This window comes from Scyliorhinus torazame, chromosome 21 (genome assembly GCF_047496885.1).
Source record: "Scyliorhinus torazame isolate Kashiwa2021f chromosome 21, sScyTor2.1, whole genome shotgun sequence".
NCBI lineage: Eukaryota > Metazoa > Chordata > Chondrichthyes > Carcharhiniformes > Scyliorhinidae > Scyliorhinus > Scyliorhinus torazame.
This window is the reverse complement of record NC_092727.1, coordinates 45,407,587-45,432,316: the sequence shown is the minus strand read 5'-3', so window position 1 is coordinate 45,432,316 and position 24,730 is coordinate 45,407,587. Positions and strand designations below refer to the sequence as shown.

The window sequence follows — 24,730 nt, the reverse complement described above, 5'->3', positions numbered from 1 at the left end:
GGGTGGAGCCATGGGCGAGCCCGTACATGCCCCGACATATCCCCCTGTGGTGAAGTGTGAAGCCGTACAATGGCCCATAGGTGGAGCCCACAGGGTTAAACACAACGTAACACGATACAGCAGTAACATGATATCACAGCGCACTGGTGAATTAACAGTAGTTCCATTCACCACACCCCGTCTCTTCCTTCCTCCCCCGTCTCCTACTTCTCCCTTCCCCCCATCTCTTTCTCCCCCCGCCGTCTCTTTCTCTCCCCCCGTCTCTTTCTCTCCCCCCGTCTCTTTCTCCTCCTCCGTCTCTTTCTTCTCCCCCGCCGTCTCTTTCTTCTCCCCCCGTCTTTCTTCTCCCCCCCGTCTCTTTCTTCCCCCCCCCGTCTCTTTCTCCCCCCCCCCGTCTCTTTCTTCTCCCCCCGTCTCTTTCTCCTCCCCCGTCTCTTTCTTCTCCCCCCGTCTCTTTCTCCCCCGTCTCTTTCTCCCCCCCCCCCCCCCGTCTCTCTCTTCTCCCCCCGTCTCTCTCTTCTCCCCCCGTCTCTCTCTTCTCCCCCCCGTCTCTCTCTTCTCCCCCCGTCTCTTTCTTCTCCCCCCGTCTCTCTCTTCTCCCCCCGTCTCTTTCTTCTCCCCCCGTCTCTTTCTCCTCCCCCCGTCTCTTTCTCCTCCCCCCGTCTCTTTCTCCCCCCCGTCTCTTTCTTCCTCCCCATCTCTTTCTTCTCCCCCCATGTCTCTTTCTTCTCCCCCCCCCATCTCTTTCTTCTCCCCCATCTCTTTCTTCCCCCCCATCTCTTTCTTCTCCCCCTGTCTCTTTCTTCTCCCCCCGTCTCTTTCTTCTCCCCCCGTCTCTTTCTTCTCCCCCCGTCTCTTTCTTCTCCCCCCGTCTCTTTCTTCTCCCCCCGTCTCTTTCTTCTCCCCCCGTCTCTTTCTTCTCCCCCCGTCTCTTTCTTCTCCCCCCGTCTCTTTCTTCTCCCCCCGTCTCTTTCTTCTCCCCCCGTCTCTTTCTTCTCTCCCCCCGTCTCTTTCTTCTTTCTCCCCCCCCATCTCTTTCTTCTTCCCCCCGTCTCTTTCTTCTCCCCCCGTCTCTTTCTTCTCCCCCCGTCTATTTCTTCTCCCCCGTCTCTTTCTTCTCCCCCCCGTCTCTTTCTTCTTCCCCCCGTCTCTTTCTTCTCTCCCCCCGTCTCTTTCTTCTCTCCCCCGTCTCTTTCTTCTCCCCCCATCTCTTTCTTCTCCCCCCGTTTCTTTCTTCTCCCCCCCCCCCCGTCACTTTCTTCTCCCCCCATCTCTTTCTTCTCCCCCGTCTCTTTCTTCTCCCCCGTCTCGTTCCCCCCCGCCCCGTTTCTTTCTCCTCCCCCGTCTCTTTCTTCTCCCCCCCGTCTCTTTCTTCTCCCCCCGTCTCTTTCTTCTCCCCCCCGTCTCTTTCTCCCCCCCGTCTCTTTCTTCCTCCCCATCTCTTTCTTCTCCCCCCCTGTCTCTTTCTTCTCCCCCCCCATCTCTTTCTTCTCCCCCATCTCTTTCTTCCCCCCCATCTCTTTCTTCTCCCCCCGTCTCTTTCTTCTCCCCCCGTCTCTTTCTTCTCCCCCCGTCTCTTTCTTCTCCCCCCGTCTCTTTCTTCTCCCCCCATCTCTTTCTTCTCCCCCCGTCGCTTTCTTCTCCACCCCCCCCCCCCCGTCACTTTCACCACACCCCGTCTCTTCCTTCCTCCCCCGTCTCCTACTTCTCCCTTCCCCCCATCTCTTTCTCCCCCCGCCGTCTCTTTCTCTCCCCCCGTCTCTTTCTCTCCCCCCGTCTCTTTCTCCTCCTCCGTCTCTTTCTTCTCCCCCCCCGTCTCTTTCTTCTCCCCCCGTCTTTCTTCTCCCCCCCGTCTCTTTCTTCCCCCCCCCGTCTCTTTCTCCCCCCCCCCGTCTCTTTCTTCTCCCCCCGTCTCTTTCTCCTCCCCCGTCTCTTTCTTCTCCCCCCGTCTCTTTCTCCCCCGTCTCTTTCTCCCCCCCCCCCCCCGTCTCTCTCTTCTCCCCCCGTCTCTCTCTTCTCCCCCCGTCTCTCTCTTCTCCCCCCCGTCTCTCTCTTCTCCCCCCGTCTCTTTCTTCTCCCCCCGTCTCTCTCTTCTCCCCCCGTCTCTTTCTTCTCCCCCCGTCTCTTTCTTCTCCCCCCGTCTCTTTCTCCTCCCCCCGTCTCTTTCTCCTCCCCCCGTCTCTTTCTCCCCCCCGTCTCTTTCTTCCTCCCCATCTCTTTCTTCTCCCCCCATGTCTCTTTCTTCTCCCCCCCCCATCTCTTTCTTCTCCCCCATCTCTTTCTTCCCCCCCATCTCTTTCTTCTCCCCCTGTCTCTTTCTTCTCCCCCCGTCTCTTTCTTCTCCCCCCGTCTCTTTCTTCTCCCCCCGTCTCTTTCTTCTCCCCCCGTCTCTTTCTTCTCCCCCCGTCTCTTTCTTCTCCCCCCGTCTCTTTCTTCTCCCCCCGTCTCTTTCTTCTCCCCCCGTCTCTTTCTTCTCCCCCCGTCTCTTTCTTCTCCCCCCGTCTCTTTCTTCTCTCCCCCCGTCTCTTTCTTCTTTCTCCCCCCCCATCTCTTTCTTCTTCCCCCCGTCTCTTTCTTCTCCCCCCGTCTCTTTCTTCTCCCCCCGTCTATTTCTTCTCCCCCGTCTCTTTCTTCTCCCCCCCGTCTCTTTCTTCTTCCCCCCGTCTCTTTCTTCTCTCCCCCCGTCTCTTTCTTCTCTCCCCCGTCTCTTTCTTCTCCCCCCATCTCTTTCTTCTCCCCCCGTTTCTTTCTTCTCCCCCCCCCCCCCCCGTCACTTTCTTCTCCCCCCATCTCTTTCTTCTCCCCCGTCTCTTTCTTCTCCCCCGTCTCGTTCCCCCCCGCCCCGTTTCTTTCTCCTCCCCCGTCTCTTTCTTCTCCCCCCCCGTCTCTTTCTTCTCCCCCCGTCTCTTTCTTCTCCCCCCGTCTCTTTCTTCTCCCCCCCGTCTCTTTCTCCCCCCCGTCTCTTTCTTCCTCCCCATCTCTTTCTTCTCCCCCCCTGTCTCTTTCTTCTCCCCCCCCATCTCTTTCTTCTCCCCCATCTCTTTCTTCCCCCCCATCTCTTTCTTCTCCCCCCGTCTCTTTCTTCTCCCCCCGTCTCTTTCTTCTCCCCCCGTCTCTTTCTTCTCCCCCCGTCTCTTTCTTCTCCCCCCATCTCTTTCTTCTCCCCCCGTCGCTTTCTTCTCCACCCCCCCCCCCCGTCACTTTCTTCTCCCCCCGTCTCGTTCCCCCCCCGCCCCGTTTCTTTCTTCTCCCTCCGTCTCTTTCTTCTCCCCCCCGTCCCTTTCTCCTCCCCCGTCTCTTTCTTCTCCCCCCGTCTCTTTCTTCTCCCCCCGTCTCTTTCTTCTCCCCCCGTCTCTTTCTTCTCCCCCCATCTCTTTCTTCTCCCCCCGTCTCTTTCTCCCCCCCCGTCTCTTTCTTCCTCCCCATCTCTTTCTTCTCCCCCCCTGTCTCTTTCTTCTCCCCCCGTCTCTTTCTTCTCCCCCCGTCTCTTTCTCCCCCCCGTCTCTTTCTTCCTCCCCATCTCTTTCTTCTCCCCCCCTGTCTCTTTCTTCTCCCCCCCCATCTCTTTCTTCTCCCCCATCTCTTTCTTCTCCCCCCATCTCTTTCTTCTCCCCCCGTCTCTTTCTTCTCCCCCCGTCTCTTTCTTCTCCCCCCGTCTCTTTCTTCTCCCCCCGTCTCTTTCTTCTCCCCCCGTCTCTTTCTTCTCCCCCCGTCTCTTTCTTCTCCCCCCGTCTCTTTCTTCTCCCCCCGTCTCTTTCTTCTCCCCCCGTCTCTTTCTTCTCCCCCCGTCTCTTTCTTCTCCCCCCGTCTCTTTCTTCTCCCCCCGTCTCTTTCTTCTTCCCCCCCCCCGTCTCTTTCTTCTCTCCCCCCGTCTCTTTCTTCTCCCCCCCCCCCGTCTCTTTCTTCTCTCCACGTCTCTTTCTTCTCCCCCCCCACGTCTCTTTCTTCTCCCCACGTCTCTTTCTTCTCCCCACGTCTCTTTCTTCTCCCTCCGTCTCTTTCTTCTCCCCCCGTCTCTTTCTTCTCCCCCCGTCTCTTTCTTCTCCCCCCATCTCTTTCTTCTCCCCCCGTCTCTTTCTTCTCCCCCCGTCTCTTTCTTCTCCCCCCGTCTCTTTCTTCTCTCCCCCCGTCTCTTTCTTCTCTCCCCCCGTCTCTTTCTTCTCTCCCCACGTCTCTTTCTTCTCTCCCCCCGTCTCTTTTTTTCTCCCCCCCCCCCCGTCTCTTTTTTCACCCCCCGGCTCTTTTTTCTCCCCCCATCTCTTTCTTCTCCCCCCATCTCTTTCTTCTCCCCCCCCCCCTCCGTCTCTTTCTTCTCCCCCCGTCTCTTTCTTCTCCCCCCCGTCTATTTCTTCTCCCCCCGTCTCTTTCTTCTCCCCCCATCTCGTCTCCCCCCCGCCCCGTTTCTTTCTTCTCCCCCCGTCTCTTTCTTCTCCCCAGTCATCTTGTTCCTTCTCCCCCCATCGCCTCCTATCCCCACTCACCCTCCCCTTCTCTTTTCCGCCTCTCCCCCCACCCCCCTCCCCCCCCCCCCACCTTCCCATTCCATCTCCTGTTGTTTCCCCTCCCTTGTATTGATTGCAAGTGGTAATAAACCCATTCCCTTTCAGGCACTATGACCGCAGCCATGGACAGTCTCCAGACGCTCTCCTCTGACACCGCCACCCTCGCCATGCAGCAGGCTATGATGGCTGGCCACGCGGGTGATGACTCACTGGATGGAACCGACGAGGATGAGATTGAAGAGGAAGAAGAGGAGGAGGAGGAGGATGACAACGGGGAACTGCAGACGACCAATGTTAATGACCTGGGCCTGGACAATAGTGACTCTCTCGACTAACAGCTCTGCTTGCACACAGAGGAGGCAAAGGAAGAAAAATGTGACCAGTGTGCAGACTTTTTTTTTAAAAAAGGATGAAAGACTCTTCTCTATGAACAAGTCATATCAAAGGTGACAGTCATAAGAACGAAGGCCCCTGTGTCTAGAATCTATTTTGTGATTTATTCTGTATTAATGAATGTTATTGTGAATGTATCCTTCATTTTTTTTGACATTTGTTTTACATTTGTATTTTTTACTTGGCTGGTGTGGTCATCCCCACAGACCCTCGCTGCCCCTGGCTTTACATTTGGACTGAGGCTTTTCTTAACGCTAAGGAGGGAGCGAGGGGCCAAATGGTGAGACTGTGTCCGTCATGCCCTCGCCCTAGCTTCCCAACCGAAATAAATAACGATTGAAAAAAAGGGCAGAAGCTGGTTGTTTCACTGTTCACTCTCCCCCCCCTCCCCCCCCCGGCTTGCCTCTTGATTGGTCGCAGGTAGCCTTCAGGACTCACTTGACCTCTCTTCTATGAATGGTGTGGAGCAAGTTACCTGCAAAGGGGTTATCAACTCTGGTTGGATGCATTCCTGGAGCTTTCGCTGCATGGCCTCCCTCCTCCTACCGCTGTTCTCGGCCAAACCGGCCGCCTTTCCCCCCTCTCCTGTGCATTGAACATTTTAGTTAGAAAAAACAAAATTTTAAAACACAAATCTAATGCCCCCTGTGATTTTTCTCCTGGTTGTGGTTTGTAACACAGTCCGGGGATTAATGTTTAATCCTTGGAGTCTCCCAGGAGGGTTGGTAACCCGACATGGCAAGCCAGGGCTACAGAATGATTTTTTTATTTGAAAGCTAAGTGTTTTACTATCATCTTAATGTGGATTGATGGCAGCAGACTTCGGTATGTTCCTAGAGTTGCCGCTTACGTTGTTTTTAACCAGACACTCAAGTTTTTGAGTAGCTATCCAGAAGTTTATCAAATATAAATTAAATACAAAAATAACTGTTGTTTTTTTGGAGGTGAAAATTAAGCCCTGTCTTTTGCACTATCTTTCACATAATGTGTGGGAGTAAGGCGTACTCTACGTTCTAGAGAAACTACTTACAAATGTCATCGCAGTGATGTGCATAACCACTGCCACGATCTGCTTCCTCCTCCTGTGTCGTACAAATTCTCGAGATGTACACCTTTATTTCCCCCCAATTCCCTGCTTCCAGTTTTCCTCAGAGCGAGATGACATTAGAAAATCCTTATATTGAAACCTGTTTCCTGCTGGACGTTAATCCAGTTTACCGGGCATCTGAAATGTAAACTTGCACTCCCAGAGCCAAGTGTGTTGACTGTGTCCTGCCTTAAGGGCAGCACGGTAGCACAGTGGTTAGCACTGATGCTTCACAGCTCCAGGGTCCCAGATTTGATTCCCGGCTTGGGTCACTGTCTGTGCGGAGTCTGTACGTTCTCCCCGTGTCTGCGTGGGTTTCCTCCGGGTGTCCCGGTTTCCTCCCACAGTCCAAAGGTGTGCTGCTTAGGTGGATTGGCCATGATACATTGCCCTTAGTGTACATAAAAGGTTAGGTGGGGTTACAGGGATAGGGTGGAGCTGTGGGCTTGAGTATGGTGCTCTTTCCAAGGGCCAGTGCAGACTCGATGGGCTGAATGGCCTCCTGCGCTATAAATTCTATGACATGCAAGTTAGACTGTGGCTGATAGGTACCGCAACCCTGTACAAGCCCTTTTCCCATATCCAGCAGGAGCTTTCCTAGAATGACCTGGGCTTTGTGGTGCCCAGGCATGGAATAGTTCACCTTTCCACACAGCTATCGTTTCTGTAAGATGCATCCCTCAGAACCGTGCTCACTTCAGCCTGGGTTGCTGGATGATATCTGCTTCCGATGGACATACCCCAGGGGATTGAAGAAATGTACACATGTATTTCGTAAGATGCAAAGAGATAAAGATACCCTTGTAATCTAGTAAACTGCAACTCTTTGGATAGCCTGGCAGTGGGTGGGGAGAGGTATCAGCTGGTCAGGGAAATCTGCCATGGGTGATGAGAGAAGTCTGGTGTTGCCTTGAAACCAAGGAACATTCTTTTTGACACCTGGCTGCTGAAAGCTCCTGCTATTGAAATATATTTTCCATCTTTGGTACTGAATCTGTCACTGTTCTCTCAGGGAGGTCTCTAAAATGTATTGGATATACTTGGGTGCAATTCTCCCAAAAGGGAACAAAATCCCATAGCGAGCGCCTTTAGCCACTTGTTTCCCGGACTCTCAGTGTCGAGAAACACATGGCTATTCAATGCGACTCGCGTTGTATAATGGGCCTGACTGTGGAATACGCGGCTAAGACCGCACACAGCCCGCTCGCCGGAACTCCCCGGTGCAGCGAGAAGTCGGGACAACATTTTTAAAGGGAGCCTGATCTTCAAGGCCCCGAAGTGATCCCCAGCCTCAACCCGAGATCGTGTTGGATCTCGCGAGGCGTTGCGAGCTGGGCAGATCCCGGGAGCGGGGTCTTCTGGCTTTTATTAGCCACACTGCGCCGTGGCGAGCTGTTATTCTGGCGCAGCATGGCTGTTAGATCGTGCCTCTGTTTCCTGAAATCAATTGATCCCAACGTCCCTCGCATTCTTTCACTTTTAACATTTGGTTTAAAATCCAGATCCAATAGAATTCATATCGCAGGCATATCATTTTCCACTAGATTGCAACTTTTGTCTTTGGCTCCTGCCTCAAACTCTGTAACCTTGCCACAAATTCTTTCGGAACAGGAGGGTTGCGGGGAGGAGTGCATTCCACCCCTCGAGTCTGCTCTGCCATTTTGTTATACTTGTATCTGAACTTAATTTACCCAACCTCATGACCGACAATACTCTTATCGTAAATTGATTTGAACCTGTGAATTGTCTAGGCATTGATTAGGGAGTTCCAGCTTACTTTCTGTCATCACCTCCAAACAGAGTAATTCTTACAGTTATGCCCCTCGACTTTTCACCAGGGGAAATGTTTTCTCTACCAGTGCTATCAAATTCTTCAAACATCCAGAACAACTTAATTAGATCGCTCCTTCATATTCTGTACTCAAGGGAATATAAGCCTAGTCTTCATAGATTAGTTCTCTGCCCAGGTGATTCTGCCACTGCACCCACTCCATTTCCAAGGCTAATATATCCTTCCTGAACCTTTAAAATTTTTTTTTTTTTTTTTTTCATTTTATGGGTCGTGAGCATTGCTGTCTGGTCTAGCATTTATTGCCCAACTCTAACTGCCCTCCATTTCAGAGGGCATTTGAGGGTCAACCACACTGCTGTGGATCTGGAGTCACGTGTGGGCACACATAAAAGGACATTAGTGAATCAGATGGGGTTTTACGTCAATGGTTTCATGGTCATCCCAGAATTTATTTTTTATTGAATTGAAATTTCACCGTCTGCCAAGGTGGGATTTGAACCCAGGTCCCCAGATCTTGCTCTGGGTCTCTGGATTACTACTAGTCCAGTGACAATACCACTACGCCATTGCCTCCTTGTTGTACTAGGCTTTAGTGATTGTGTACCTGAGCATCCAGAACCCTTTGTTTCCCACAGTCCCTAATCTTACTCCATCTCAAAAATATCCCAATTTGTTTATTTCTGTTCCAAAGTTGATGACCCCACACTTCCATATATTTAATTCCATCTGCACATTTTGTGCGTGGACAATCCAATCACTTTCTCTTTTGGGACTCCTGCTCCTATCTACACAGATACCAACACTTTGCCTGTCCCAGCCACTGACTCAGGTTCAGACTGTTGCAGACTGCTCACAACCTCAGCATCCTGTTCAATCCCAAGCTGAGTTTCCAACCCATATCCCCCCCTCACACTGACTGTCTAATTCCACCTCCGTATCAATGTTTGCCTCTGCCCCATGATTAGGTTTTGGTCACCTCTCCTAATATCACCTCTGGCTCAGCATCCATTTTTGTCAGATTGCACATTCTATGTTAAAAGTACATTGTTGTTCACTGATTGTGTCCTGTTTTGAAAGCTTTTTGGAAAATTGTGCCTCGGGAGATCTTCACTGCTTCTCAATTAATATAGTTTCTCAGCAGTCAGTGCATTTACTATTCAGCCCTTTGAAATTGTGTAATCTGAAGTTTGTTACCTAGATTACTGCCAAGTTGTTATAAGACCATAAGACATAGGAGCAGAAGTAGACCATTTGGCCCATCGAGTCTGCTCCGCCATGCAGGGAGATCATGACTAATAATTGTTGAATTGCAAGTCAATGGGAGGGATCTTCCAGCCTCGTTACTCGCGCTCAAGAGTAACGAGGCCAGTGAATAGCGCGAGAGGCCAAAAACAGGAAACGTGCCAGGCGCCAAACAGTTTGCGATGCAACCGGTCTGCTCCCGTAGGTGAATTCGGAATCCCACCGTACCGTGGCGATAAACCAACATCACGGACGAAAGTGAGAGAGGCACCACTTAAGGCCCATTTCCACACAATTAATAAGAGCCACCTGTCATCCAACGGCCTTCCATCATTCACCAACCTCCCCAGCAAGTGCTCAAGCTGGAGCTGATTTGTACTCCCTTTTAACAACATGAACCTGACGGAAGGGCTTCTGTGGAGAGCCGAGGAGTGGGGTAGCAAACTTTGCGCTCAGGCAAAGAGACCGGGGGTGCTGGCCTTGCCACCCCGGTGCCTGGTGGGGGCTGAGGGAATCTTGGCAGGAGTGGGCCACCATGGAAGGGCCGGGGGGGGGGGGCAATTGCTCGCGGTGGCACCATGCCAACTCTTGGATCCCAGGCTCATGCCGGGGGCAACCCCTGTCCCTGTCCGTCTGCCCTACTAACCACCCATAACCCCCACCGACTGCTGAGGCCTCTGGCTAATAGGGAACTGACAATCGTGGTTAAGTAAGCACTTGACACAGGGCAGCACGGTGGCGCAGTGGTTAGCATTGCTGCCTCACGGAGCTGAGGTCCCAGGTTTGAGCCCGGCTCTGGGTCACTGTCCGTGTGGAGTTTGAACATTCTCTCCGTGTTTGCGTGGGTTTCGCCCCATAACCCAAATATGTGCAGGGTAGGTGGATTGGCTACGTTAAATTGCCCCTTAATTGGGAAAAAATGAATTGGGTACACTAAATTTATTTATTTTTAAACTTGAGCACTTGACACAGGCCAAGTGGGTTCCCGTGGGTAGATGGGCCATGTAGCATGTGGGAGTCATTGCCTAGCATTCCGATCACCTGGGCAGCACGGTAGCACAAGTGGATAGCACTGTGGCTTCACAGCGCCAGGGTCCCAGGTTCGTTCCCCGCTGGGTCACTGTCTGTGTGGAGTCTGCATGTTCTCCCCATGTCTGTGTGGGTTTCCTCTGGGTGCTCCGGTTTCCTTCCACAGTCCAAAGTTGTGCAGGTTAGGTTGATTGGCCATGATAAATTGCCCTTGGTATCCAAAATGGTTGGGAGGGGTTATTGGGTTTTGGGGATAGGGTGGAAGTGAGGGCTTAAGTGGGTCGGTGCAGACTCGATGGGCCGAATGTCCTCTTTCTGCTCTGTATGTTCTATATTCAAACCGCCGGGAAACCTGCGCACGGAGGTGCGCTGCCAACGGGAAAAGAAAATCCTAACGGCCGGAGAATTCCGGCCTTTAATTTACAATGACCCAGTTGTACTTTATTAGAACCTTAGTTGGACTACACTTGGAGTATAGCGTTCAATTCTGGTCGCCACACTACCAGAAGGATGTGGAGGCTTTAGAGAGGGTGCAGAAGAGATTTACCAGGATGTTGTCTGGTATGTCGGGCATTAGCTATGAGGAGCGGTTGAATAAACTTGGTTTGTTCTCACTGGAACGACTGAGGTTAAGGGGCGATCTGATAGAGGTCTACAAAATTATGAGGGGTATAGACAGAGTGGATAGTCAGAGGCTTTTCCCCAGGGTAGAGGGGTCAATTACTAGGGAGCACAGGTTTAAGGTGCGAGGGGCAAGGTTTAGAGGAGATGCACGAGGCAAGTTTTTTACACAGAGGGTAGTGGGTGCCTGGAACTCGCTACCGGAGGAGGTAGTGGAAGCAGGGACGATAGGGACATTTAAGGGGCATCTTGACAAATACATGAATAGGTTGGGAATAGAGGGATACGGACCCAGGAAGTGTAGAAGATTTTAGTTTAGACGGGCAGCATGGTTGGCACGGGCTTGGTGGGCCGAAGGGCCTGTTCCTGTGCTGTACCTTTCTTTGTTCTGTCTTTGTTCTTTGGATGTCAACACCACACACGCAGCAGCCAACATCCAAACACCCAGGGGATGGTACACAGCTCCTGGCACACGACCACGGCCGGATAGTGGGCGGGTGCCATTGGGAGCGGGGGTTGCCTGGAGACGCAGGCAAAAGGGTCCGGGGGTCAGCCCACATCACGACGAAAGTGAGAGAGGCACCATAATGGTTATGCAAAGAGTTGTTTGATGTGCTGTAAAGTACCACATTCCCAATAGTGCCACTCCCCCCAACCTCATCCCATTCCTAACCCCGCCCTCTACCCTGGTGCCCTCAGTGATGTTCAACGAGCTTGGCCCTCTGATTTCCCACTACATCTTGATGTTTCCCCAAGATGCACATCTGAGGTGGGGGCTGCTTCGTTCCGTGGCCTTCGATGCCCCTGGCGGGTGTCCTCTGGGTGCACTGGGGCCGGAGGGCCCGGGCTCACTTGTCGATGGCACATGCACAGCTGTGCTGCTCTGTCCTGTGTGCTGACCCCGAGATGCGGTCTCATCAGGGGGGTGGAACCCGGGAGTGCTGGTGGCCACCCTCGTCGCCCCATGGGAAGGGCCTGTGTTGGCACTCAGCGCCTCCTCCTCCTGATCGGTGCCCATAGGGCCCTGGGGCTCACCATGGGACGGAGGGGCAGCTGGTTCGAGCCCCGACTGCCCCTGCATCATCTGGCTCTGCCAGCCCTGGTGGTTCCTCATAGTCCGCACCATTGTGTCGACGCCCTTGGCGATGCCCCTCAGTGACGGACACATCGCCCAGTGACAGGGCCATGCCCACCTGCGACTGGGACAAGCTCCACAACACCTCGGCCATTCCCATCTGAGAACTGGACATGTCCCCCAGAACACCATCAAGGCCGACCTGGTACTGGGTGACATCTCCCAGTGCAGCAGGCATACTGCTGATCCCCTCAGCCATGGCTGTCACTGACTCCGCCACGCCTGGACACCTTCACTCATGGTTCGGACGTAAATGCACCAGGCTCTCCACTGCGGTCGTCGCCGCAGTGTTGGTCTCATTGCCACTCATTGCCGGCGCCATCTCCTGTGCCTGTAGCCTCTGGGACTCCTCCAAATGGCTATGGATCAGCTGGAAATGACATCTCCCTCTGAACGTCCCAGCCGCTCCCTAAAGTCTCCATCAGCTCCGGGCACTCTGTGCCAGGGGCACAGCATCAGGCTGGGACCCAGCTAGGTCCAGGGATCCAGCAGGGTTCCTGCTGAAGGGGAGGGGGATGGAGTGAGGGTTGGGGGTCGCCTCGGGGAATGCTCCCTCGGAGGGTTGGCGGGTGGGTCGTTGGTGTCTATTCACAACTGCTGCCCGGTGGAGGTTGTTGATCTTCTTCCGACACTGGAGGCCAGTCCTTGTGGTCACACTACTGCCGCCATCTCGTTCCAGGCAGCTCTGGCTGCCTTGTGGCTCACCTTCCGGGACCCTCGGGGGAACAGGACATCCCTCCTGGCCTCCACCGCGCCCAGGAGCCTCCCCAGGTCAGCATCCCCGAATCTTGGGGCCAGTCTCCTTGGCGCCATTGTTGTGAGTGGATTGGGGTTGGCTGAGCAAGTGCAGCCTAAGTGCTGCTCGACTTTGTTAACGGGGGGCTGGCGAACGGGTTCACAGCGCATCAGCTGGTAAGCTGGCATTTGGGGCGGGAAGCCCGTGAGGCCTCGTTAAGTGGACCAATTAACGTTGAGTAGCGTTTCCAGCCTTGCTGGGCCGAGGGCCGGGAAACACACGGTAATTCCCGTTTGCTACAGCACTTGGAAATCTTTCTGGAGAATTGCGCTTTTTATTACAGACCACCCTGAAATATTGGGCCCTCGGTTAAGTTGATAAAGTTGTTTCCCAGTTTCATTTGGGCCAAGGAGCTCCATTGTCTTATTCACAACCACTTAAATTTGGGATGGTGGAGTTCATTGTGCTGAAGATATTTGGAGAGCCCTTTATTTCTCATCATAGATTATCATAGAATTTACAGTGCAGAAGGAGGCCATTCGGCCCATCGAGTGTGCACCGGCTCTTGGAAAGAGCACCCTACTCAAGGTCAACACCTTCACCCTATCCCCATAATCCCATAACCCAGTAACCCCACCCAACACTAAGGGCAATTTATCATGGCCAATCCACCTAACCTGCACATCTTTGGGCTGTGGGAGGAAACCGGAGCACCCAGAGGAAACCCACGCACACATGGGGAGGATGTGCAGACTCCGCACAGACAGTGACCCAAGCTGGAATCGAACCTGGGACCCTGGAGCTGTGAAGCAATTGTACTATCCACAATGCTACCGGGCTGCCCCGTCATGCAAGCAATTACCTTGATAATTGAGTGAACAATATCATCACACCTATGAGTGTTCCAAAACATTTAATACACAATTAATTACTTTGAATGAGACTAGGCATTGGCGAATAGGCATTGGCATATAGGCAGCCATTTTGTGCAGAGTGAGGTGGTAGTGACGCAGCAATGGGATATATGGGGCGCGATTCTCCTCTCCCACGCCGGTTGGGAGAATCGCCTGGGCCGCCGAAATTTCCGGGGCCGCCGGTCCGACGCCCTCCCGCGATTCTCCCGAGCGGCGGGAACGGGCCAGTTGAGTTTCGCGGGCCGCCGGCCGGAGAATCGCCGGAGATACCAAAAATGGCGATTCTCCGGCACCCCCGCGATTCTGAGGCCCGGATGGGCCGAGCGGCCAGGCCAAAACTGCGGGTTCCCCCCAGCGCCGTCCACACCTGGTCGCTACAGTCGTGGGCGGTGCGTGAACGCTGGGGGACGGCCTGTGGGGGGGCGAGGGGGGATCCTGCACCGGAGGGTACCTTAAATGTGGGGTGGCCCGCGATCGGTGCCCACAGATCGTTGGGCCGTCCTCTCTGAAGGAGGACCTCCTTCCTTCCGCCGCCCCGCAAGATCCGCCCCCCATCTTCTTGCGGGGCGGATGTGGACAGGACGGCAACCACGCATGCGCGGGTTGGTGCCGGCCAACCCGCGCATGCGCGGATGACGTCCGTTATGCGGCGCCGGCCGCGTCATCTAATCGGCGCTGCTTTTATGCGGGCGACAAGGCCTGGCGCGGGTAGATGACGCGGCCCCGATACTGGCCCATTGTCAGGGCCTGAATCGGTCGCGACCGGGGCCGTTCCGCGCCGTCGTGAACCTCGACGGCGTTCATGACGGCGCGGCCACTTCGGCGTGGGAGTGGAGTATCCCGCCCATGGTCAACAAATCCATTGTAATAAAAGCAAAATACTGCAGATGCTGGAAATCTGAAATCAATACAGAAAATAGTGGAAAAGCTCAGCGGGTGGCAGCATGTGAAAGCGAGGGAAACAGAGTTAATCTACTGACTCTGTATGACTCAACCCTGAAGAATCACACAAACTCGAAACATGGACTGTGTTTCCCTCTCTCCACAGATGCTGCCAGACCTGCTGCGTTTTTCCAGCATTTTTTTGCTTTTTCGTCCATTGCCTGGACAACTGTTCAGCAGAAGTTAGAATTCTCGTTCCTCCAAAATGTTACAGAATACTTGTTAAGATAAACTCATGCATTTTGACATTGTACAAAATCTGTGTAAAAACGGGGCCGGCGGGTGGTTTCAAACCAGGGCGTTCCTACAAAGTTTGGTGTTACTGGACATTATACTGCCATTTACGTGGGTTAAAGTCATCTTTTGTTTGTAGGAAGAGTCCCTAATGAATTTTATGCAGCTGGCAAACCATAGTCTGGGTTAAGGGGCTGTAAAACGGCACAGAAACTGCCCGGGGTGCTGGAATTTGGGTAAACGTGTAGTTGTGCAGAGCCCTCCCATTATCAGTCCAGAGTGGGGGTAAGTAACAGTTGACCTTCTATCACAATGCTGCCTTAGTTGACCTCCCATCTTCCATACACTCCAGCTTACCCAACAATATCCTAACTTGCACCAAGTCTTGATCACTCATCACGCGATCTACTTTGGTCCTGGAAATTCTTAGCCTTGTGTTCAGATGTAACGTTGGCTTTGTCCATCCCAGCTCTGTAATTTCCAATGGCCCTACCCCCCTCTCAGATTTTTGCACTCCTCCCATTTTGGGATCTTATCCACCCTTTTCTTGCAAAAGAACTTCCTGATCTCGATCCTAAATTTGCCTTTTACTAATTTGAATCTCCGTTGACATGTGTTTTTTCTCCCCTTTTCATTTTACATCTTCTTCTTAACCAGTCCCCCACGATCTGAGGATGAATTGCTCCCACTCCACTTGATGGATTCTGAAGTAGCGATCTGCAGACTCTGCCGCATGAAGACTTGGGTAGATGGGGTGTTTGGAGGTTTGTGTACTGTCTCCAATGCCTGGACTATGCCTCTGTACGTTGCTGACAAAACCGTTGTCTTTGGTGTCTCCCTAAATGGGCCACCTTCATTTGGGTCGAACACAAGCTAGTATCTGCCATGAGTGGGTGGGAATCTTTGACCTCTTTAGTGATGCTTTGAGGACTTCCGTAAAGTGTTTCCGCTTTCCTCCTGGGAGTCTCCTGCCGCATCTGAGTTCTGAGTAAAGCAGCCGCTTTGGTAGTTTGGCGTCAGGCGCATCAACAACATGTCGCACCCAGCAGAGCTGGGATTGAGTTATGAGCATTTGGATGCTGGGCACGTTGGCTTGCGGATGCTCCTGTTGGATCGCCTTTCCTGCCACTGGATTGGAAGAATCTTGCGAAGGCACCGCTGGTGGTAATTCTCTAATGCTTCCAGGTGCCTGGTGTAAGTCAGCAAATTCAAGTAAAGTACAAGGTACAGCACCAACTGTCCTGCGTTACCTTTTTTGGCCTCACAAAAGCCTTTGACTCTGTCCACTGTGATGGATTATCTTCCTAAAATTTGTCTGCCCTCAAATTGTCACCGCGTTCCGCCAAATCCACAACGACATGCATGCTGTGGTCCTCGTCGACGGAACCACCGCAAATCCTATCACAGTGAAGACGGGGGGCAAACAACACTGTGTCATTGCACCAACTCTCCTCTCCATTTTCCTCATTGCAATACTGCACATCATTTCCAGCAAGTTACCCACAGATGCGGAGATAATCAACAGAGCTGACGGGAAATGTTCAACCTACAGCGCCTTCAATCCAAAATCAAAACCGCGCCAATCTCGGTCATAGAGCTTCAGTATGCAGGTGATGCTTGTGCATGCGCTCACTCAGAAACTGCGCTTGGGACGTTATCAACTACTTCTACATATACCTCTGTATATCAGCTCTGTCACCTCCTTTCAACACTGACAATGGTCAAGATTTAACATTTGATCTGAAAGGCAGCCTTTCCTTAGATCCAGTACTTCAGAGCTTCCTGTCTCTTCTCTCACCTCCCTCCAAGAATTAAGACTTTGTTAATCCAGTGCCTTTCACCATTGATTGTTCCAAGCATTTTACAACCAATTGACTACTTCTGAAACGGAGTCACTGTTGTAATGGAGGTGATTTTCATGAGGGGTGGCACAGTGGTTAGCTGTGTGGAGTTTGCACTTTCTCCCCGTGTCTGCGTGGGTTTCCTCCGGGTGCTCCAGTTTTCTCCCACAGTCCAAAGATGTGCAGGTTAGATGGATTGTCCATGCTAAATTGCCATTAGTGCTCAATGTGTGTAGATTAGGGGGGTTACAGGGATAGAGGAGGGTAAGTGGACCTAGATAGGGTGCTCTTTCAGAGGGTCAGTGCAGATTCAATGGGCTGAATGGGATCCTGTACTGTAGAGATTCCATGGTTCTAAGGTCCCACAGTAGCAATGTGTTAAAGCATTACATAACCTATTTTAGCGATGTTAATTGAGGGGTGAGTATTGGCCAGGACACTGGATGAATTCCCCTGCCCTTATTCAAATAATGCATCTGATCTTTCATATCCACTTGAGTGTGTCGATTTAACATTTGATCTAAAAGGCAGCAGTGCAGAGTATCAGCTTAAGCCATGCATTTGAGTCTCGAGAACAGGGTTTGAATGCACAATCTTCAGACTCAGAAACAGGGATGCTGCCTGTGAAACAAGACTGATAACTGAACATCAAGATCCCTTAACTTCAGCAAATTGGGATGTCTAAACATTGAGAAAAATTGACTTCAGAGAATCCCTACAGTGCAGAAGGAGGACATTCGGCCCATCAAGTCTGCACCGACCCTTCAAAAGAGTACTCTACCATATCCACCCAGTCATAACCTAACCCGCACATTAACGGACAATTTTAGCATAGCCAATCCACCTAACCCGTACATCTTTGGACTGTGGGAGGAAACTGCAGTGCTAACCGCTGTGCCACCATGCTGCACTTAAACTTAAAAAGATCCTGAGATGCCTTGTAATGTACCCAGTTGGACAAAAAGACGCACTTGAGCTTTAGTGGCAAATGCATATTCCTGTAATGTTGGCAGATTGTGTAAAATATTAATTCCTTTGAATAATGGCTGAAAGGGAGCTCTTGTGATTCAGGACCTCGCTTAAAGAAAGCATTGTTTAAAAATCTGATCGCCCTGGAATTAATATTTTGAAACCGTTCAAGTGAAGGCTCAACTGTTTCCCTGGACGGGATCTGCTGGCCACGTTATGCCCGAAAAGCAGCGCAGCACAACACAACCAGTAGATGTCAGGAGATCCAACATCCGGGATCTACCTGGCTCGCAACTCCCTGCAAGATCTAACGCAATCCCGCGTGACGTCGATGTGAATCCTTCCCATTATGGACGGGATCACTTTCTGGCATATCTGCACGATCTCATGCCGCAATGAGGAGGTCCGGCCGGTGGAGTTCCTCAGTGCAGAAAATGGGGCTAAGTGCAGCTCCCAGATGTGTTTCGCAGTGCTCCGAGCACCTGGAAATACCTGGCTAATCTTGTGCGCTACGGGACTCTGCATTCGGATAGATCCCATCCCCCATATTTAAAGGCCCAGCATCCAACTCTTTTTAAAAATGCTAATATTGTTCGGACCATTTCATTAATGTTTTACTAGATTATGAGGAGACATGATCAGGTTCGTGAGGCATGAGTTTATCTGCAGAGGTGGGGCGAAAGAGGGGGGCCCACCATTTGGTGTCATGACACAATCCTGAGTTCCCTGGGGGTTTCTCCACAGAGGGAAAGCTGCTCTAGTGCACACTCCTGGGGCCAGCTACAGGGTAGCATTGGAAGGTTTAGGAGCAGGTTAGCTAACCCCTCAGCACATGATGGCAGTGAGTTTAGATTAGGATTAAACAGAGGCTGCAAAAAAAATCATTCAGAAATTGCCAATCATCTTTCTCTCGTGATTCCTGTTGGGAGCTGTGTGCATGCTGGTTTGTTCAATAACCACTAGATGGGAACTAGTTTGGATCAGATAACTGCTCAGAATCTTTATTTACTGTTGTTGTGTTCTGTGATCCTGTCTCTGCAATGAATCTACAGGACTGTTGGTGATTTAACTAGAATAATTAATTATTGATGTACACGTGGTAAGATAGCAATCAGAATGCTGTACAGACCAAGTTACTGACTAAGTCACCTAAACTCTCCTGGTACTACCCTTATGTGTGACTGTCCTGGTTGACGCCTTACAACCTTCTGGCTAGACCTGGGTGTCACATGGCTGATGTCTGATGCCACCTGGTGGTAGGAGGTCGCACTGCTGACTGCATGTAATATTGTTCACAGGTAGATCAGCACATCCCCCTTCCTTTGGACATTGTTAATATCTATATGCAAACATTGATTAATATCTTTATTTTACACATTTGGTTTCTGTATCAACAAATTTAACTCATGTGTCCATTGACATGATATGCCTGCTGGGGGGGTGTCCCTAATGACCAGCTCATTGTGCCTCCCTCACCGGATCACCCCCGATCGCTTGGGCTGTTGCCAGCCTTTTTGAAGACCGATTTGCGTGCCTGTCTTTTGCTTCGTATCCTTCTGATGCATCACCAGCCTTTTCTTTTTTCGTTTCTTTACACGACTCTGTTTGCTGCTGCTGCGTCGTTGTATATTCTGTCCCTGGCCTGTCGGCCACAGCATCGACATCTTCGCTCTGCCTCCCCCTCTCCTTCTCTTCCTCTTTTTAGCTCTGATGGTTCTTTTGAGAGTGCTTCTCTGTTTACGTTTGGGTTTGGTAACCCCCGTCTTACTACGGGTCTGCACCATGTGCGCAGAAGTGTGCAGATCGTCAATTAGGACCTCTCGTGCCGGCGTGCTTCCTACGGACTGTATAGTCATGCCCAAGTCTGTGCCCCCAACTGGTGATTGCAGAACCTCGTAGTCTGGTGCCTGGGTGAAAACCACATTGGATGCTGTCCCTTCCTGGCCTGTTACAAAATCTATTGATGGTTCCTCCTCACTGGAGATTATGATACAAACATTCTCTGGCCCTGACGATCCAGGCGATGGGTCATCCTGGTCTTGCATTAGTGTGTACGTGTGATCCGTTGAGCTACATAACGATATATTCATCAGCACCTCTAACTGTTTAGGGGCTGTTTAGCACAGGGCTAAATCGCTGGCTTTGAAAGCAGACCAAGGCAGGCCAGCAGCACGGTTCAATTCCCGTAACAGCCTCCCCGAACAGGCGCCGGAATATGGCGACTAGGGGCTTTTCACAGTAACTTCATTTGAAGCCTACTTGTGACAATAAGCGATTTTCATTGCATTTCATTTCATCTTACACCAGAGTAGCCTCGCGCAGCAGGGGGTCGACTACCGGACCCATTTCAGACACATGAGACGATTCACCTTGTCCCTCTGGAGCCAGCTTCTCCAAGATTGGAATGAAATCTTCTGTGATTAGTTTGTTCGAGTCCTGTTCCTCCGAGGTGTCAGCTACTGCAATCTCACTTTTTCTTTTCGAGTGCGCCATTACAGATCTTTCGCACTTGGGGTCCTGTGCAATCTGGGCATCCTCTGTGATCACCTCATCATGCCCGCCAAAGCACCGGAGTAGTGTTTCTCGGGCTCCTTCATCCAGGTCATCATTACTCCTGCGAAACAGGTTTACCAGCATTTTGTAGTCTCTTCCTCTGGCTCACCTTCCACGTTTTTGCTGTCTGCACCATCGTCAAAGTCGTCATGTATGTCATCGTAGTATTCATCATCGGAGTCAGTGTCTTTTGCAAAAACCTCTCCTGTAAAATACAACATTGCACACGGAATTATGTGTTCGCACAGGAGGCAGCCAATTTCAAAGTCAGCATCGAGCTTTGCTGCAGAACTTTAATTTAACATTCCATGCTGTGGAACTTCAAGAGCACTGAAGAAATTGAAGAATGAGTCATTTGGTGCCGGTTTTGTAACTGTTTTGCGAATCCTCTGACCCTTATGCTGCGGCTTCATTTCAATGGTTTTCAACGTGACATTTTTTTCTTTCTTCCAGTCGATCTGGCAGTCTGTGAACCCCGTGATTTCTAGTTTGTCAAAGAATGAAGGTTCAAGCTTGTCAGGCCTTGGTTGCAGCTGGTATACTTTCGTAAGTACCTCATTTGCAAAGTACTCATTAGGCTTGAACTCAAACTCCAGAGTGAAGCTTCTCGGCTTTTCACCCTCTGAACATTTAACACTCACATCTTGCAGATGCTTTAATACGGGCTCCATCATGCTCCTGTATCATGCCACTGAGCGCATACACATTCTTGAAGACTGTTAACCAGAAGCCTGGAATGCTCTTTGGCTCTTCTGTCTCTTTGTCTGATTTGTCGCCCTCCGCCTGTACTTCTGCTGGATCCTCATCGAATGACTGCACTATCATATCTCGCTGGGATTCATTGAGCTCAGCTGGCCACCCATCTTCTGGAACATACAGTCGCTCATCTAGGTTCAGGGACTCGCCTGCATCCGCTCCTATGATGGATTTGATTTTCATGTCCACAATATAAAACAAAAGCAGGTACATTATGTTGTGCACGCCTAGCTCAAGCTCACATTCACCCGACGTCTCAATATTTTTCTTACTGTAGCGTATCAGTGGTCCAGGTTGATCAACGACTTTCGGCTGCGTGTTCAGCATGTGCAAAGCAGACCGACTGAGGAGGTTGGCCTTTGTTCCCATGTCATGGTGGCAGCAAGTAATGAGTCGTTCAAGAACACTAATGTTTACCATCTGGTTTTGATGGCATCAGGTTTGTTCTTACTAACGTTGTTATTTTTTGAGATTATATCTTCATCTTTATGGGTCGGACTTTTCTGGTCCTTGGTTGCAATGAGATCGATGAAGAACTGTTCGTCCGGAGACATCTCATCAACCACGTTGACTGGTCTGATTTGGTCCACTGTAGAACGCAAAAAACACTTTCGCAAAATTACCAACATGGCCACACCTGGAATAGGCTTTTCCAAAGGCTGGACATTGCCGTCGGCCATGTCAGTTGCCACATTTCTGGCACAAGATGGTGGCTCCTGTCGGCTGCTTAAAATGGCTGCCCACACTGAGACCACGTTTCTTATTGACCTGTGTCACTGTGCTGATGGCGCTGGCTTCTTCCTCCATGTTGACACCAAAATGTTTTGAGTTGAGTGTGCTGATTTGCTGTGCAGCTAACTCATGCGCATAACAAATCTTAATTATTTGTTCCAATATCAAATCTTCTTCCCGCAGAAATCTCTCACGGAGCTTGTGATTTGATATACCAAATACTATTTGGTTGCGGATCATTGAAGATTTTCTACTACTGAAATTGCAGGACTGGGCCTTCGGCCGCAAGTCAGTGACAAAACCGTCGAAAGATACAATTTTTGTACCCGTACGAAAAATGTACCTTTCAAATGTTTCATTTATTTTTGGCGAGCAATGCCGATCGAAGTACCCGATAACTTCATCGTATCTCTTGCTCTCCTCACTTTCAAAAGCAAAAGTATGATATATTTCAATTGCTTGTGGACCTGCCACCGTGAGCAGCAATGCAATTTGCCTTTTGTCAGGCTGTGCCTGCAGGCTAAGGGATGAGACATAGAGTTTAAACTGCTGTTTGAAAATGCGTCAGTTTTCGTCTACATTACCCAAGATTTGAAGCTGGTGGTGTGCCTTTAAACCTTCCATCTCAAACTTCAATGTCTTTTACTGGGTTGAGTCGTCAATGGTCGCAGTTCACCAGGTCGGTCGAAGAATACTTTCTTTTTTCTTTTTTTTCATTCTTCGGCCGATTTAACTTCACCTTTTCTGTTGTTACTCTCAAATCTTCAACATTCCTGGTATCATGTTGTGTTCCGTGATCTTGTCCCGGCAATTAATCTACAGAATATGACTTAACTAGAATGATGACTTATTGATGTCCACGTGGTAAAGTAACAATCAGAATGCTGTACAGACCAAGCTACTGATTGAGTCACCTAAACTCTCCTGGAACTATCCTTACGTGGGATTGTCCTGGTGTACAACCTTCTGCCGATAGCCGTATGTCACATGACTGATGTCTGACACCACCTGTTGGTAGGAGGTCGCACTGCTGAGTGCATGTAATATTGTTCGCAGGCATATCACCACAACTGTTTTGTGTGAAAAACATTAACTTGCTTTAGTGTCACAAGTAGGCTTACATTAACACTGCAATGAAAATCCCCTAGTCACCACTACAGTGCCTTTTCAGGTACACTGAGGGAGAATTCGGAATGTCGAGTTCACCTAACAAGCATGTCTTTTGGGACTTGTGGGAGGAAACCGGAGCACCCGGGGGAAACCCACGCAGGTGAGGAGAGAACCTGCAAACTCTGCACAGACAATGACGCAAGCCAGGAATCAAACCCGGGTCCCTGGTGCTGTGAAGCAATAATGCTAACCACTGTGCTACCGTGCTGTCCTGTTAGTTAACAGCAGCTAACCTACAGGAGTCGGATTGTGCTCCGAGAACCAATTTCTTCAAAGGAGAACGTGTGAATACAGGAGAGGGGGCAGAATGGGAGCTTCATTGTCCAACTTTGTCATAAGGATGGTTGTGTGAAATTTCCAGATTATTATGTGCATGCCTAAGACTATACCCAGATTCCCATTCTTCCAAATTTGGAGTATGTCAGGAGTGCATACGGAGCAGGTTACTGGTTCTTATGGATTTTTCACTGCGGTTGACAGTGATCATCATCATAGAATAGAGTTTACAGTGCAGAAGGAGGCCATTCAGCCCATCAGGTCTGCAGAGGCTCTTGGAAAGAGCACCCCACTATTTTTAAAATAAATTTAGAGTACCCAATTATTTTTTTTCAAATTAATGGACAATTTAGCGTGGCCAATCCACCTAACCAGCACATCTTTGGGTTGTGGAGGTGAAACCCATGCAGACGCGGGGGGAACGTGCAAACTCCATACGGACAGTGACTCAGGGCCGGAATTTGAACCCAGGGCCTCAGCGCCATAGTCCCAGTGATAACCACTGCACTACCGTGCTGCCCTAAGAGCACCCCACTTGACCCCACACCTCCACCCTATCCCCGTAACCCCACCTAACCTAAGGGTAATTTAGCATGTCCAACGCACCTAACCTGCACACCTTTGGACTGTGGGAGGAAACTGGAGCACCCGGTGGAAACCCACACAGCCATGGGGAGAACGTGCAGACTCTGCACAGACAGTGACCTAAGCCGGGAATCGAACCTGGGACCCTGGACCTGTGAAGCAAATGTGCTAACTTAACCACTGTGCTACCGTGCCATCCCATGGGTTTAAGGCATTCGAAGAAAAGCACTCAAGCTCCACTTCACGCCACCCAAGGACTGATCGACTCAGTTACTGTGTGCCCCTTTGGAAGACAATGAGATCTTCATGTTCTGCACATTCATTGGCCACTCCTGAGGCAAACTAGTGGCACAGTGTTCACCACCTCCTTTATATTTCTACTGTTTGTAGCTCTGGGACTTCAGCCAATATATATTGGCTTTAGATGGCAGGCAGCATAGATTCACCTGAATGACATTTTCTAACATAATCAGTGCTTCCCAAATTGTTGGCCGGGAACCCTAATGAGCTTTCGGAAATGCTGGAATTTTGCAGGGCTCGCTGCATTTGACCTAGTGGATCTTAAAAATCCACCCAGTGAATGGGGACTCGAGCTTACTCTCCTCCAAGGTTGTGCCTTGCACTGAGGCCCAGGCAGCAATCAGCCCTGTCCTTGCTCTGCTCCTCCCTCGGTCTCCCTCCAAGGTGTGGCAAGAGGAAGCCGATGGGCCTAGCTAAAACCAGTAAAGTTTGAGGAAAAGTTGCATAAATTAACCTTTTAGAATGGAAGATTTAGGGGTGATCTATGTCATAATATACACCAGTATATTATGGTGCAGACACACACACACACACTGATGGACATGCAGTGGGACCAATCAGCATACACAACACCGCAGCCAATCACCAGTGAGAGCACACGCACTATAAAGACAGGGGACAGGACAGTTCCCGCTCATTCTAGTAGCAGCCAGCCAGCTCGGAGCACAGAGCTCACAGCCTGCAACACAGACATTCACCATGTGCTGAGTGCATCGCCTAGTTAGGACTAGGCAAGGGTCAACAGTTAAAGCTGGTATTGCATTTACCCACAGTTCAAGTATGTTAATATAGTTAACCTTATAATAAAATAGAGTTGCACCACTTCCAGTGTTGGTGACCAGTTTGTGATCCAGAACACCCAACACATCATGGTACAAGGAGTGGTTGCATAATAGCACTTCTGAGACCCACCTGCAACTA

General features: G+C 50.7%; 1 protein-coding gene across 11 annotated transcripts in view; it reads left to right on the top strand.

Annotated features, from left to right (window-relative positions):
- pknox2 (pbx/knotted 1 homeobox 2) overlaps positions 1-8,923 on the top strand; it is a 786,965-nt gene extending 778,042 nt beyond the window's left edge. For all 11 annotated transcript variants that reach the window (XM_072486729.1, XM_072486738.1, XM_072486735.1 and 8 more), the window contains one exon: positions 4,608-8,923. In XM_072486729.1, coding sequence (XP_072342830.1) covers positions 4,608-4,837 — 230 coding nt within the window. In that variant the 3' untranslated portion in view covers positions 4,838-8,923. The remainder of the gene's footprint in view (positions 1-4,607) is intronic.
- Positions 8,924-24,730: the final 15,807 nt, after the last annotated feature.